General features: G+C 37.8%; 1 protein-coding gene across 1 annotated transcript in view; it reads right to left on the bottom strand.

Annotated features, from left to right (window-relative positions):
• The window catches only part of LOC145996015 (serine protease inhibitor dipetalogastin-like), a 31,122-nt gene extending 18,530 nt beyond the window's left edge, over nt 1-12,592 (bottom strand). Inside the window, exons 1-7 of the mRNA XM_083132180.1 lie at nt 12,409-12,592; nt 10,359-10,529; nt 7,426-7,575; nt 6,718-6,867; nt 5,369-5,524; nt 3,879-4,064; nt 17-262 (exon numbers count right to left, since the gene is read on the bottom strand). Of these exons, the coding sequence (XP_082988306.1) occupies nt 17-262; nt 3,879-4,064; nt 5,369-5,524; nt 6,718-6,867; nt 7,426-7,575; nt 10,359-10,529; nt 12,409-12,439 (1,090 nt within the window). The 5' untranslated portion in view covers nt 12,440-12,592. The remainder of the gene's footprint in view (nt 1-16; nt 263-3,878; nt 4,065-5,368; nt 5,525-6,717; nt 6,868-7,425; nt 7,576-10,358; nt 10,530-12,408) is intronic.
• Between the last annotated feature and the right edge of the window lie 4,557 nt (nt 12,593-17,149).

Below are 17,149 nucleotides of genomic sequence, written 5' to 3'. Positions count from 1 at the left end.
AAAGAGTTGTACTCACTTCGATTGTTCTGCTTCTGCGCGGCTTTACACAGTTCCTCACCGTTGGTGTAAGTTACTCCGTCACTACCGCACACTGGTCCGGTGTAATTGGAAGAGCCGTATGGAATGTGGGGCATAGAAGTCCTCTTTGCCACCGATGGTTTTGCACTGTAACCAACCCCGACATTAGAGTATGGACAGAAGGTATGGTCAGCATCTTCCTCCGCTTCTTCCTCGCACCTTCCTTTCTTCAGCAGTGTAAGCTCTGGAAGCGAAGAAGAAAGTGGGTTAAGTCAATTCTCTGCACGAGCTACCAATTGCTGTGCACTCCTCAGAATAACTATACCAACGGCAAGGAGTAAAAATACATCTAACAAGGATGGCCAGTCACAAATTGTTTCATAGTTCTAAACTAGATGGCAAGTCTACATATAAACTACATGAATTTAGCTGCTTAAATGATCTCACATTTAATACAAGGTGTATTCAATTTGTGGCAAATTACTTCCAGAGGTAAATCTAATCAAAGATCTCGGCGTTTTCATTAATCCTGCTGTAACCTTCAAACAACACATATTATATGTGGTAAATAATGCCTACAGATCATTAGGTTTTGTTGTAAAGAATTCTAGAAATTTTAAGAATATGCATTGTATTGTATAACAGCATAGTAAGAAATATACTCGAATACGCATCCATTATTTTGTCTCCAATGTATAGATCATACGAAAATAGCATAGATAAATAAAATACAAAATACAGAATAAATAAAAAGTCATCGTAAACACACAGTACCGCCACCCGTAATATACAATTGGTGACCCTAGTTGAATTGAACATTTTTAGCACATCTAGAGCTTTCGCATGAATATCTCCAGAAATTAGGAGCTCTACAACAAAGTGTCTTATGAGTGTTGCGTTTAAGTCCACTTTATGTACAGATAGCTAAACAGGACTAGCCCTACAGGGTGAAGGATTCATAAGTATAGGTCGCAAGAGTTCATAATATATATATATATATATATGCGAAAGTTAATCTGTAACAAAAAGAAAGGACTGAATTCATTTATATATATCTTCTATATCATGTACAATCATGTTATTGTTTTTCTTATGTTGTTACGGATATATCGAAAATGCGCTGTAATTCTTACAACTTGCACCTTAATCTAAAAAAACAGCCTTTGCAACGTCTGTTGTTTCTTCATTTTTACATTTATCTGGCTTATCTCAGAAAAAGGAATGTAAATAATGTAATTTTTTAATTGTTCTGTAACAGCGGAAATTTTCTCCTGACTGTACAAAGGTAGAAAAATCACTAAAGTATTAGGGAATATTGTCCGAGGGATGAATAATGCATTCGAATATTTGTGTTTGTTCTTAACAAAACAGAATTCTTGTACAATATATACAAATTAAATTTAGATTAAGATAAGTTCTTAACACAGAAGTTTGAGTATATCTAGTCGTTTAACTTCTTATGAGGAACCGTCTTGTTTAACCTTAACACAGAATGCGGATACATAACATGTGATAAAAGCTTTCGGTAAATTTCTCGTATCGGACAAACGGCTGAAATTTGCTAGTTCATTTAATTTGAATATTCGTACTTACGTATTCTGCATTGAGAAACATTGCTGAAGGTGGCATTTCGCTTATTTCACGGAAATAAGCTCTATTTGCGACATATCGAGTAAGTTTTCTTCGTTTCTTTTTGCCTTCGGTAACATGCAAAATGGCGGTCACAGTTTCACTACCGTACTCGGCATGCAGTGTTTCCACCCCACTGCACCCAAAAATACAAGGGTCGTTCAAGGTTGACCGGGACTTTTATTTCTGCAGAGGAAATAGGTAGCAGAAGAAACACCAAACTATGTCAGTTTTTCAAAGTATTCTCCATGCGCGCCGAGGCACTGTTGCCATCGTCCTGGCAGCTCCCAAATTCCTTTGGCGTAGAAAGAACTTGGTTGTTGTCGTAGCCACTGGAGGACATCGCTCCGCAGTGCTTCATCTGTCGTGAATTTCTTCCCTCCCAGATGGTCTTTAAGGGGTGCAAACAAATGATAATCACTGGGGGCTAAATCCGGACTGTAGGGGGGATGGGGTAGAACTTCCCAGCACATGTCGGCCAGAGTTGTTGTTGTCACATTGGCCATGTGAAGGCGGGCATTGTCATGGAGAAGAATGACATTTCCAGACAACATCCCAGGTCTTTTCTTGCGAATGGACTTTCGTACAGCACCACTCAACAATGTGGAGTAATACTGGGCATTAATCGTGCTCCCTTTGTCCAGAAAATCCACATGGATAACGCCCTTCATGTCCCAGAAGACACTTGCCATGATCTTTCCAGCGGACGGCTGCATTTTGCTTTTCTTGGGGGGCGGGGAACCTTTATGCCGCCACTCCATGCTGCGTCTTTTGGTCTCTGGGGTTGAATTGTGCAACCATGTTCCATCACACGTGATGATGGATTGCAACAATTCATCACCTTCTGTTTGAAACCGATTCAGAAGCTGTTCACAGACCGTCCTGCGTGTCCACTTCTGATCGAATGTCAGCTGGCGGGGAACCCACCTTGCACAGATTTTGCGGAAGCGTAAGTGGTCATGAATGATTGTCTCAACACTCCCGACACTGATATTCACCTCGGCAGCAATATCCCGCGCTGTTACTCACTGGTTCTCAAGAATTATTTGCTCAACACGTGCGATATTCACTGGTGTGACTGCAGTCGGGCGAATGTGTCCATGCGCTTCATTTGTCACCAGTTCCCGTCCTTCGCGGAACTGCTCACACCATTCGTACACTCTTGTCCGCGACATCGTTTGTTCACCATACTGTGCTTGCAATCGTCTGAAAATCTCAGCTGGTTTCACTTTCTCCTTCACGAGAAATTTGATTACACACCGCTGCTCCACAGCCACAGACACACTGCTTGCCGCCATGTTCGCTGCAACTGCTGCGCATGCGCGAAATACGTCATGCCGGGTGCTAGTTACTCGCGAAGGAATACATTACGTCACCCGCACGTTTCATCATGATCCGGCTATTCATCGATTTTTTACATACGAAAATCCCGGTCAACCTTGAACGACCCTTGTACCTATAGCCCCACAAACCATTGATGCATAGCCCCACGAACCATTCATACATAGCCCCACGAACCATTTCCGGTAAGGTTAGGTTAGGTAGGGTCACAATAGGTTCCAATAGTTAAAAATTGCTTTTGAAAAAAATATGCGTAGCCCCACACACCATTCTCGCATAGCCCCACGAACCATTGACGCATAGCCCCACGAACCATTGACACATAGCCCCACGAACCATTGACACATAGCCCCACGAACCATTTGCGGAAACGTACCTTCTTCAGTTACAAAAACACGTGTTTGGAAACACTGACCGGGATTACGTCATCACACACAGGCTACATCCACCTGGAAGTAAATGGATGCAAGAGCTTTCGTGCATCGGTCACACATTTATATCGAAAAATAGATGATTTACCGGCAAAATTCAATGAACGATGCGAGAAAACACTTCCCCGAACTTCCACAAGTCTAAAAAAACTGCATTCGGTAAGTATTTTCTCCTGTAAATTTGAAGAAATCCGTTTGTCCGATACGAGAAATTTACCAAGCTTTCTGACTATGTAATATTCACTTTAACAATTCAAGCCCTCTTCGAAGTGGAATAAAAATTTGTCTTTATCACAGTAAATAAGAAACATTGGCTAACTTGCTAACTTGTTATGAGATTAGGGTTAATATGTATAGAACATTAGTGTTTTAAAACAATATGTTTTAAACTTTTAAATCACATGCTTGTCATCTTTAGATGTGCTTAAAACGTACATTGCTCTTAATGACAATACTCACGATCGTCAATGTTGTTCTTCTTCTGACAGACAAATATGAAAGGATTCTCGTAAGTTTTGTTGTCGCTTCCACACAGGGGGTTGGACATAGGTCGAAGCATTGCAACTGGACAGGGGTCGTCATACAACTCAGCAGCCGCAAGCGTCTCGTCTAATTTACATTCTCCGCTGTGCAGAATTCTCAGACCTACAAGAAAGACGCTGGAAAATAAATAAAAAAGTTCTAATCGGTGAATGTGCATACGTCCCAGTCCACAAACATACGAAATCGCGCAAGCTTGATGCAGATTTTTATATCTAGGAATATTGAGTGTACCTCCACACGTCACAGATTATCATAATAAAACAGTTCACTAACGTATTTAGTAAATCTTAAAAATACCCCTACCCCTAAATGATTCTTCTTCACATCATTGTTTAACCTGTACGCAAGCGATTTCACACCACGTGATATAACATGTTTGTAATAACATTATGTAATAGCGTATCAACATTGTAAAGGCTGTTTTTATCTTTACAACAGAAATTCTTCTCTAACCACGGTTAGAGTGTAGCTGTTATGTCCGCTGGCGTACGCAAGGGGGAGCTGATGGAGCAACAGCTTTTCCCGAAATTTTGAGAAAATTAAAATTTTTATATGAAAGCTGTAATGAACTCGAGAAAACCAAAGTGATTAATGCAAACTCCTTTCAAAATAACCCCCGACTACCATTTTTGTCTTTGCGCAAATTTTAAAACGAAGGTTAATAAGGTAATTCCAATTACGAAATATTTTACAGTGTAATGCGCTCTTACTTAGAGCACATCACGGGTCCAACCCCTCCCATTGTTTTAGTAATTATCTTGCATGACATATGACATATATAATCAAATCAACAATTAATCATTTCATTATATTACTTGGAAGAAATTTGAAAAAAAAAATGGTTTATTTATATTTTATGATTACATGTTCTCCAATTTCAATAATGTTATTTTCTTCATAACTAGCATTGTTTAAGAACTTGTTATGGAAAAAAATATTGTAATTTGTAATAATTAGGTGTAGTCTCAAAAAGTGAATATTCAGACATATTTTGATAGATTTGTCAAAAGTAGAAAATAGAAATATAAACATAATGAAGAAAAATGAGATGGTTTAAAAAGAAATATATTTATTCATTAATTGTAAACTATTGAATTATATTAATAATAGTAACCCTTTTACACTTATAATCAGTAACATCAAGCAATAGTTATTGCTATTATTAGCGGTCTATAACTATTAAAGTTTTACTATTATCGGGCTGCTGAAAGTGGAACCACTCATATTTTTTTTATACGGCCATGGATGATGACAGCATCTTATCATCTATACCTTTCCTTGCATATGCATTTTAATTGATTTAGTTTATTTTACTTCAAAACATTCAGATAAAAAATTCGAAAGGTTTCAATTGATATATATTTAGGGAGAGATTCTTAGAGAATAATAATTTGTAAGGGACTTACCTGGATTTTGTGGCAAAAGACAACGTGCCTCTTCAACGCTATTGTATGTGATTCCATTAGAGGCACAGACCTTTTCTCCGAAACATCCACCTTTGCATGGATTTCCGCTGCGGAATAATTGGTCATAGCATTCTCCTTCGTGAACTATACCCACTCCTGTAATTAAAATAATACAAGCTGTGTTATTGTCACTATATCGTCAAAGTTTAAAAAGCTGTCACTTTCTTGCAAAAAAGTCTGGTAGTGTGAGAGCGACAAGAGTATACCAATTTACATTTGACTGCAGTCCGATATGAACAGCTTTTACAATAATGAATTACTAGATTTTACATATTGGGATAATGCGATTTTGTAGTATTGTAAAGAATGCCACTTTTCAAATAATTAAAAATGGTATTAGCTATAGCGCCCTACAAAATATGTTTCCGCCAAATCAACCAAAGGTTTCGATGCAATTCAATGCATAGACAGGCATTAATTCAAAATTTAGATCAAGTACGTTACAAGTAAAAAACAAAATATTCTTATTTTCATTTTCATGAAACCTTTTCAGAGACTAGGAACATGTCATCCTAGGTTTGTCAACAACCGACCAATGAACACCTAAGTACTTTAGTAGAGCATTTAGAGTACAATCACATGAGTAAAAACTTGAAGTATATACACGCTTGAAGCCTAGAATGTTCCATTAGATACAGACTGCATTGTAGTGTGGTTGACACAGATAGAAAAAAAAGAGTAGTCTACAATTAAGTATCATATATTGCAAACACGATTACTTAAACAAATATTACTAACTAACTAACTTTCTAGCCTTCATAAACCCGAAGGTTTATGGCTACAGCAACACAGGCCTTCCATCTGTCCCTATCCTGGGCAAGATCAATCCAATATTTTCCATCCTTACCGATTTCACTCAGGTCCATCCCAACGTTATGCCTCCACCTTCGTCTTGGCCTTCCTACAGGTCTCTTACCATCAGGTTTCCCAACAAAAAACCTGTAAACTCTTCTTTCCTCTCCCATTCGTGCCAAATGCACCCCCCTCACACATACACACACCACCTAAGTCTACTTGATTTAATAATATCTGGACATGAATACAAATTATACAATTCTAAATTATGTAACATTATCCACTCACCTGTCTCCTCATCCCTTTTAGGTACAAATATTTTTCTAAGGATTTATTTTCAATTAGTCTTAATTTATGTTCCTCTTTCAATGTAATGGACCAAGTTTCACATCCATATAATACTACCGGCAAAATTACTTGATTTGTATATTTGAACTTTCAGTTTCTTAGTTATTATAAGAGGAGATAAAACATTAACATAACATTTTACTTACTAGGAGAATAAATGTTTGCTGCATTCTTGAAATTATAGCACTCGACAGCCTCCTCGTTGGGGTAAGTCATTCCGGAACTGACACATACTGGACGATAGAACACGTTGAAATTCTCACACAAACACACTCCTTCGTTCTTTATATCGATTTCTGGATCAAACAAAGAGACAATCTTAGAAAACAAGGAATATATAGTTCCTAAATGCAAGTCCCTCAAACAATTATCATTTCTCAGTACCTTTAATTTGCAATTTATGGAAATATACTCTTGATTTTTGTTACAAGGTTAGCAAAATTTCTGGAATTTTCTTTCAAATTATTAAATTCAGGACAACTTCTATCAAACTGAGGAGTAAAAATTGTTTTTGTGTCGCAGCCCCTCAATAATACAACAAATCCTAAATGAAGATGAATCATGAAATAATAGATAGCAACAATGGCTATAGTAATGCAGTTATCGTGCTGTTGAGAGGGATGTTTTACGAGAGAAACAAAATGCATGCTCTCTTTACTGAAGTATGTTGTAGTTGGATTATCTATGATATTTTATTAAGTATGCATATTCTGTGGTAAGTAGATTTGACCAAAAGATTGGTTAAGTTTATTGATATTAAGCTGAATAGAATCATAGGTATTTCCATATTCTATTTCGCTTTCTTACTTAATGTTATTTATGGGAAAATATCCAAATATCCAATTTGCTCTTACCTTGTTGTTGGGCTTTGGAAGAACACTTGAGATCCCAGATATTGTTATAAGTTTTATTATCTGCGCCACACACTTTTTTCTCATAAGTCCAAGCATATATGCAAGGGTTGAATTCGTAAATCTCCTCGCATGGTCCTTCAGTAAATTTTTCTTCATGCAAAAGAGAACAAAAATGAATTAATGTACAATATCGTAAAGCATTATTAACACTAGTATAAATTTCCTTAGTTTGATTTACCGTATTAGTATACCAATAAGTTAAAGAAATTCTAATTTATAAAACTTTTATACCATAGTATGTACGTAAGTGAAACCAAAGAAAACGTTCATATGCATGTATGACGTTACTCATGCACAGTTAATCCTAAAAGTTACTGAAAAATACTCCAGTATATTCACACATGGATGACATGTTAGTACATATTTACCCATATTTATCATTGACACGCACAATTATTTTTGTTCTCACGTACGAAAAAAGTTCTGTTGCACGTACCATGTTTGATTGATTGATTGATTTAGTTTATTTTACTTCGCGTTTTGTGCCTCTTGGCTAATTTGCGAAGATGGGGATGAGTGATGAAATGATGAAATTGATGAATGGACATTCACAAACAACCAAGCCCGACCAGGATTCGAACCCGGGACCCTTGGCGTCGCAGCGCGATATGCTAACCACTCGGCCACAGGGTCGGGCGCACGTACCATGTATGTGTAGGTACACACACACATTATGCGTATATTTACATACACACGAGGGGCGTTCAGTATACTCTAATACTCGCCCCCATTCCTCCTCATGTAGAATCATAATTTGAACATGTGTAGAAAGTAGACATCTTGTGATGACTTTATGCCGAAATGCAAGATGTTTTACCATGTACTTTTTTCTTGGCCGGTGTTGGCTGTAGAACATCTGAGGTTCGTGCTGTCCTCAAGTACTTGAAATTGAAAAACCTACAGACAAAGGAAATTCATGAGGACTTGGTACAAACATTAGAGCGGTCTGTTCCATCATATCCCACCGTTGCGAGATGATGCCGTGAGTTCAGCTGTGGCAGACAGTCATGCGAAGATGCTCATGCAGGTGGGCCACCAGTAACAGTGACCACCGAGGAAAACATTGAGAAGATCCTTGACATGGTTGTGGCAAACAGACGAGTCACTATCAGGTATTTAGCAGAGAGTACAGGGTTGTCAACCGGCACAGTTCATAACATCTTAACCAATCATTTCTGTATGAAGAATTTCGGCACGATGGGTCCGGCGAAACCTGAATTCTGATCAGAAGAGAAGCAGAGTGACATGTACAAGGCAACGTTTGGGCATGTATCGCGCAGATCCAGAGGACTTTTTGGCAAGATTTGTGACGGTGGACGAAACATGGGTCCACCTCTTTGACCCCGAATCCAAACAAAGCTTCATGCAATGGAAGCACAACAGCTCCCCAACCCCAAAGATATTTCGTGTTCAACAGTCAGCCAGAAAGGTTATGGCAACTGTATTCTGGGATGCCAAGGGGATACTGCTGTTGGATTATCTGGAACATGGAACCACCATTACGGGCCAGTGTCATGCTGACCTTATGCCAAAATTCCGAGCTGCAATAAAGAGCAAGAGACGAGGAATGTTGACACGTGGAGTGTTGCTGCAGCAGGACAATGCTCGCGTTCACAAGTCCGGTGTTGCTATGGCTGCAATTCATACAGCTGGAGTTGAATTGGTGCCTCATCCACCCTATTTACCTGACCTAGTCCCAAGTGACTTCCAGTTGTTTCCACATTTGAAGCAACATCTCCGTGGGCGGGTTTTTCGATTGACAATTCCGTCATGGATGCTGTGAATGCATGGTTGCAGAAGCAAGAGGACATCTTCTTCCAACAGGGTATAGAAGCTATGGAGCGGCGATGGACAAAGTGCATTCAAAGAGCAGGGAACAATGTTTTCATTTCTGTTATATTTTGTTTTCTTGGTGAGTATTAGAGCATACTAAACGCCCCATGTACATACATGTATGCACACACAATCCCACGCAATCTATTGACACGACGCACGATAAAGAAAAAACGCCCCAGTCCGAGTGAGAGCCAAGTGACAAACGACATACGACTTCCAAAAAAACAGATGCGAAAAGACATGTCGATCGGAAACCAGGCGACATGTCATGTGTTGGGCATTCCTGATGGCATAGTGGTAACGAGGTTCTGGGTTCGATCACCGGTGGAGGCACATACTGGTTCGGATTCCACTCTAAAGAGTAGGTCCAGTCCCGATTGGATTGGTGTATTAGTGCATAAAGTAGATGAACTTTTGACATGACACGTGTCAGTTGTCAGAAGTGAAGTCTCCCTAAGACGACTACATGAAAAGTGATCCTAGTCTATGTAAATGACAAAATTAATTAATTTGAAAGTTATTAGTGTTTTAATTGCTTTAAACGCAATTAATTTAAATGCTTGTGAATGCATAATGTGCATATTTCACCAACAAAAATTACTAGCATCTGTAGCCTACATACTTCACAGACAAAGGAAGTCACATTTTTCTACATTTTCTTAAAGTGTCACACACGTTAACACATTTTTGTTAATGTTTTTCATGCATTCCGGTTATGTCATCATACTCAAGTACTTTCTTTTAAGTTTCTTAGCAGACATCACGAAGTACTTCATAATTCTACGAAATCAGTTAGTTCATTATGAATATTTTAATCTAATCCCATACCTAGAACCTTATATTTTGTGTGTAAAATGGCACACGTAACGCTGGAATGCTCCAGTACCGTTGGTGTTCGGAGTTGCTTCGGATTTGGGGGCAAGACTTGTCCAAGCCTATTAAAGTTTTATTGAAACAAACGTTTCTCATAAGTTTTAGACTTTTCTTCTAAAGATATTTAGAGCATTTCTTTATGAACTGAGAATAAAATATCATACCTGATGGGAAACGGCTTTGGCATTTCAGTAAAAATGAATTTCCGTATGTTATTTTACTTTGGCCTCCACAAACGGGGGCAATATCTCTGTTTTCTTCATCAATTTTGCAGTGGCTTCTAGATCCGGGAAGTGCAGGTTTGAAAGCCAAGCTGATTTGGAATGTGGAGAAAACTGTAAGAAAATAATTAAATTAAAAAAAATAATTAAGCAAACCATCTTGCTATTGATGACGTTTGATTGGTACAAGAAGACTTCTTTGTAACAACCTGTTAAAATAGTAAAACTGATCTTCATACAATAGAAACGGTTTTAGAATAAGAGGTTGCTTCACATAAAATGAATTTTTGATTTGATCTATTAATTTTTTGTTATTTAGAATCGCTTTTATGCCGCTTTTGGTTAATTGCGACGATGGAGATAAGTGATGATATGATGAAATTAATGAAGGGACACAGTTGTGCGTAGGCCGGGATTCGAACTGGACCTCTGGGCTCGCAGAGCGCTGTAACCACTATATTTTTTTCTCTTAAAAATGAAGACCCCTAAGCGGCACCTTTTCAACACATCAAACTCAAATCATTTAACCTCAATTCTCTTTTTCATTCAGTACAGACGAACACAAACATCCATGTCCGAACAGGGATTCGAAACCGGGACCCCTGGCGTCATAGTGCTAACCACTTCACCACACAGGTCGACAGACCACTCCGCCACAAAGGTCAGCGATTTTGTTTTGGGCTTCGTGACAATTAGGGAAGACTTTTGTATTTTTCAAAGAATTTATCTTTGTTTACAACGTTTAATATCTCGGTAATATTCCAAAGAAATATTAAAGAACACTAAGTTGCTGACCAAGGCAGTTTATTAAGATACAAAAACACTTAACATTAACGTTTCAACCCTGTATCAGGGTCTTCCTCAACGTTACATGTTAAGTGTTTTTATATCTTAATAAACTGCTTTGGTCAGCAACTTAGTGTTTTTTTTTAAATATGGAAACAAGGCTTAATTATATTACAAAGAAATATTATTTTTTTCGTTCTTTTTCTCTTAATCGGACAATGTGTAAAAGTCTACTTTCTAACAATCCTCCATTTACCCCATTCCGAGACATGTAAATGCATAAAGTTCTGTCACATAATAATGACGTAAGTTTAAACTTCTTCATGTACGTATACTTATTTTAAATAAGTATAGTAGGGTCATTGCGAACCATAGTAATAATTAGAACGGATCCTGGATTTGACATACTTGATATAGGCAAGTTCACAACACGCGAAAATGTTTCTTGCAGAAAGTAATTATGCACTTGTAGTCTCTAGTACCAACAACAACAAAATTATCTACTTTTAATGGTTGACAGATGAAAGACGGTTTTTTCTTCATATTAATGACACCATACCTTTATGGATCATAAGGACAGTCATTTTAAAAATGCCTGTAGCAAATGCAACTCGCACAGGGTTGACAATTTTCCAAAAGACGATTATTATGTTTTAAAATGTTTTAAAAAGGGTTTTATAAAGAGCAAAAACATATTTGAAACATATGAAACGTTTAAAACATATCGCTTCTAAAATTAATGATACGGAACAAAAGTATTTTAAGCATATACTTAGGCATGCGATTTAAAAGTTGCTAATGTTCTAAGGATATTAACCATTATCTTATATCAGGTTAATAAATATAGATCCTAGCAGGAGTGTTTATTCTGGTTAATTGTTCAATATTTACTGTGCGTTTGTACAAATCAGGAGATTCATTTTTAAAATTAAATTTATGAAATAGTAATTATGACCTCTCCACTATAAACCAACTGCTTGAAAACCTAATTATTACACATACACACGATTATGTTCACTTGGTTTAAGCTTTTATAACAAAAATCAATTAACGTAATAGTGTACTTGTGAAGCGCGTATTGAATAGCGTAAGTTACCTGGGGAAGAGACAATGCTAATTTAAGATTCTAAGATACTGCATAAAATCTCATTTCAGAATTGCAGTTAGTATTTTAGAAATAATACCGGTTATAAATAGAAATTATTACCTGCAAGAAATAATACTGCACAGCTTCTCATCGTGACTGATAACTAGCTGATAGTCCCTGTTCAAATAGGCCTGTAGCCTAAATTTCTAAAATATATATATCTTCACTTGCACAACAGCTCCAGCCCACAAGCGTTTGTTGCAGTGATCTGATGGAGAAGAACCTCGGCCACAACAATATTAATGTACGCCCTTTCAAGCTTCTGCACACGGGAAAAGAAGAAACAAAGCTGGGCCAATCAGGAGTGTTGCAGCATTTCAATCCACACCCCTCACTTCAGGCGTTTTCCGTTTGCGGAAACAGCACACGACAAGCTCGGGGGAATACCATTGCTTTTGTGACGATAGAATCTTCCTTTGCACGTCAGAAGCTGCAAAATTAGCCTGGTGATCTTATCGCTGGTAACAAAAAAGGTGTGTTTTGTTGTCAGGTTTAATCAATATCGGATCATGAAGAACAATTTAGTTTATGTGAAAGTTTTCCCAGTTCCCAGTCCATATATTTAGGTCTAATTGTACAGATTTGCAGATGATTGACGTTGATTTCGTGTCGAAAACCTTTTTTATGCACAACTGGTGACGCGTGAAAGATTATGTAACGGAATGGGAGGGAGTCTGCTGGTATACAATTACCTGTGTCTTTGAAGGTCAGGAAAAACATCAAAGGAAACACGAGGATCGTTCAAGCGAGTGGGGAAACCCCTTAACGTCAAACGTTGAGCTCGAAGCTATTCGGAATGTCTTTACTAATTCATGTGCAAACAAACTGCCGCATTTTAAAGAAATAGCCAGTGTCTGTTGTAAACAATGAGAAATTGAGAGTTTGTGCTTATCGTTTGAGGAAAGACAATTTTCATGTTACATGGTTTGAAAAAGAATACGTAAGTGACAATTCTGGAGTTCCCTTTATTTAAATTAAGACAGTCCAATAATAATTCAACGTAGTTTGAAGTCTATGTGGAAAACTCATTGCATCAATGTAATAATTATTTCCCAGGAAATACAGGGCGTTCACTTGTGTATATGTCACGTTCATTTCTCAACTTATTGTGGATGAACAAATTAATCTAAACAGATAATAGTAGATAATGCTTGCGTACTATAAACTGAACCTCGGTGCCTACATGAGCGCAAGAAGGGTGGGTTAAGAAGGGTCATTTGACAGCCCTCATCTAGATTAACCCTCCGTTGCTCGCGTGGCGTCTACGGGACGCCAGAGAGTCTATCAGTAACGATAACTTCTGAAAGGAGGTAGCTTGGGTATTCCCCAGCCTGGCACCTTTCTGGTATGAGCAAATGATTAATCAGAACGCGCTACGACAGTTCAAGTTTGTGCGGTGAGAAGTTATTAGTGATATTGTCTGCACCGAGTCTCTCGGACACCACGCGAGTATTCGTGTTACAAAATCGTACATACAACATCTGTTATAAAACACGAGTTCATTTGTACCCAAAACAAATAATGTGTTTTATCCAACTAAAAATGTAAGTCTTTCTTGTGTATTGCTCGAGTTTTTTTTTTTTACTAAAGATGTAGGTTTTGTATTTTTTTAGTACATATATTTGTTTGAAAAACAATTCTGTTCACGCTTCGGTTCATCTGAACCACAATAATCCTCAAAAAAATATGTTTTCAATGCAGGTCATTGAGTGAGTCTGTCAGACGCCACGCGAGCATAGGTGTTAGGAAAATTGGCGCGAGCAAGGGGGAAAATCTACTTTGTTTATTTTATCTTCTTCCAGTCTTTTCTCTGTCTTAGTATCTCGAGACGTAAGGGACAACTCTTTCTGTACACAACCAAATGTCCACCTAACTTCCATGCACGTACTACACCATGAACTGCATTTTGGAGACTAACGAGACTCTGGTGTCTAGACTTACAGTCGGTGCGAAGTAAAATCAATCTAGCTTACTCCATCTCGTATTCATCATTTATTTTCTGTTCTCCCTCCCTTTTCTGTCGTATTTTCTTCCTTACTCTCTGTTGTTTTGTGTTTCTTTTTTCGTATCTGTCTTCTTTCTTTTCTATTTTCCCTTTTTCATTTCTCTCCCTTTCTTTCTGTGTGCATGGCTTATCTGTTTCATCTTTCTCTCTCATTCTCCATTGTTTTTCATATCTTCTTTTCTCTCTCTCCCTATCTCTCTCTAGTCTCTATCCCTCGTTATTTATCTAGTCTCTATCCCTCGTTATTTATCTAGTCTCTCTCTCTCTCACACACACACATTTTACTTCTCTTTCAGTCTTTCGTTCTTCCATATCCCTGTTCCCCTTCCCCTCTCTCGCTCCTTCCTCTGTCTTCTTTCTTCTTGAAATATTTCTTTCCCACGACCCGTCTATATACTGTACTTCACTTAAGGACATAACTCCAGTCCCGATTAGCCTTTCTGTGCATAAAGTGGACTTAAAAACAACAAATCAATCAAAAATAAATTAAGGACATAACTTTCCAATTTTTGATCCCTCCACCCCTTAGTAAACATTCTGTGGGAACTCATGGGTGCGTATCAGGTACGTCGTTTAGGGGAGGGTGCACTGGGCCTCAAAATTTCAGTGGCTTGAAGAAAATTTTACTTAATTTTCTTTTTGAAAACCTCGAAATTAATTTCTTGAAAAACTTTTCATGTAGATCAGAATCGCTTTCATCTCTTTAGTTTAGTTATTGTACAATCACGGCCACTTCTGGGTTGTAACAATCCCATTAACTTTTAATGTGATTGTTACAACCCAGAAGTGTCCATGACTGTGTACATGTCCAATATAAATAGTAATAATAATAATTTCATATATATTTATTAAATACGACTACTATACAGTATTAATGATAACTAAATATGGGACAGAAATGGTATGTGTGTGGTTAATATATTACGTAATGACGTTATAAATATATATATAAAAAAATATGTAATTTTAATCTCTTATATAGCTAATTTGCCTGGTGAGTGAAAGAGATTTCTGGAAATTTATGGAGTGTAAACTCACTTAGAATTTGTAACAGCCTGTATATGTCACTGAATTGTTGCAACATGAGGGTATGGCATTCGTACAAGACATTTCTATGTATTCAGTGTTTTTCTCTCAGCCCCTCCCTCTCTTTTTCTGAACTTATATGTATCAAAAAGGAACATTCGTCACAATCTACTGTACATTACTCTTCCGCAACTACAGTGTTTGTGGTAAAGAAAAAACTTGCTTCCTTTAAAGAGACCGGAAGTGGCAACCGTCCGCTGCCATTTCCGGTTATTTTGTCCCCTGGATGCACGCGACATGGTTTGTGTGACCTTATTTTGTTTTCGTGTTGTGCTAACACGTGCAGATTTCAAGATGACGTCAGTTGGTTCTTTAGATCTGCGGGCTGGCGTTCTATTTTTATATTATTTATTCTTTGATGCTTCTAAACAAGTATCCGTTATCGTTCTTATATGTTTTTTATGCACCAGTATCTTATTTTTCTTCGTTTACATGATGTTACGTATTCTTGTTTTAATTTTTCCTAATTGTTATTATCCTAGTTACTTCTCTCTTTATTATTTCCATATCTTACAACTTATTCTTTTATTTCTCTTCGATGTTGCCTCTTTTAAGACAGGGTGTTTCAAAAGTCGCGCAACTTCAGCTTTGATGCTTCATAACATAATAAGTGCGCTTTCATGGTATAGAACATGAACTTAAGGGTTAAAGTAGAACCCGAACAACTGTATCGAACCCGGGAACAAGACAACGACGTTACCACTACACTATCAGCGAGGACTTGAGGATCGTGTTCTGCCCCACACCCCCCGCCCCAAAGTTTGGCTCCACGTTCCGCTACTCCTTAGAGAGATAGAGAAGAGAACCAAAAAAAATGCGTGCACAGAATACAAAATCGGATGGCCCAATAGTGTAATCAGGACTGGATCTACAGTTTAAAGTAGGATTCGAAACACTGTGCAAAGTTCCTCTACCGGTTATCGAACCAGAGACTTCTTGATTTGACTATTTCCTTTCTATCATGAAATTCGAGCCAGAGCTCTGTTATAGGTGACAAGTAAATTCATAAATAACTAACTAACGCAAAGGATGTAGGGAATCTGAATATTTTTTTTCTTTCATTTAGGTGTGTCTCAGTGGATATTCAATTGTCACGTCAGAGGTCATAGCTGTTCAAAACGACACGTCTTCCGGGAATTGTTTCTACTTTAGAAACCCCGCCCTCTGCATCATTATATTTTGCCTACCGACATTTCAGATAAAAAGGACGCCTCTGTCATTACAATACTCGACTGGAGAGGTGTCTTGCGTGGTGTCACGGTTCAGGAACTTTATTTGGCGCCACTTCCCGTGATTTGTCCTCATCGCAATTTCCCAGGTGATATTGTTGGACACTTCCTTTTTTATATGTACGTACGTATTTCCACGTGCAGACTTTCGGTGTTCAAGGATAATGAATGAAATATTTGGCGCTGACGATATCAAATCATTTCAAGCTTGTGAAAGATTGCTTCATATTTGTCCTCGTGTTGTAGCTACCAATTTACAACCTTGAACATTTCTAAACCAACCTTTCCTTCTCCACAAGCATGCTAAGGGGAAACTTATCCTTCTTCTGTTTTTCTTTTCTCCACGTGATCACTTATTTTTCCCTTTATATTTTCTATGTTATTATTATTCTCTCAGAGTCAAATGATAACCTAGGGGTCCCGGGTTCGAATCCCACCCTAGGCATGGATGTTTGTGAGTGTCCATTCATCAATTTCATCA

The sequence above is a fragment of the Lepisma saccharinum genome, chromosome 12, assembly GCF_977018435.1.
Source record: "Lepisma saccharinum chromosome 12, izLepSacc3.1, whole genome shotgun sequence".
Lineage (NCBI taxonomy): Eukaryota > Metazoa > Arthropoda > Insecta > Zygentoma > Lepismatidae > Lepisma > Lepisma saccharinum.
The sequence above is the reverse complement of the archived record's forward strand: the minus strand, read 5'-3'. Positions and strand labels throughout refer to the sequence as shown.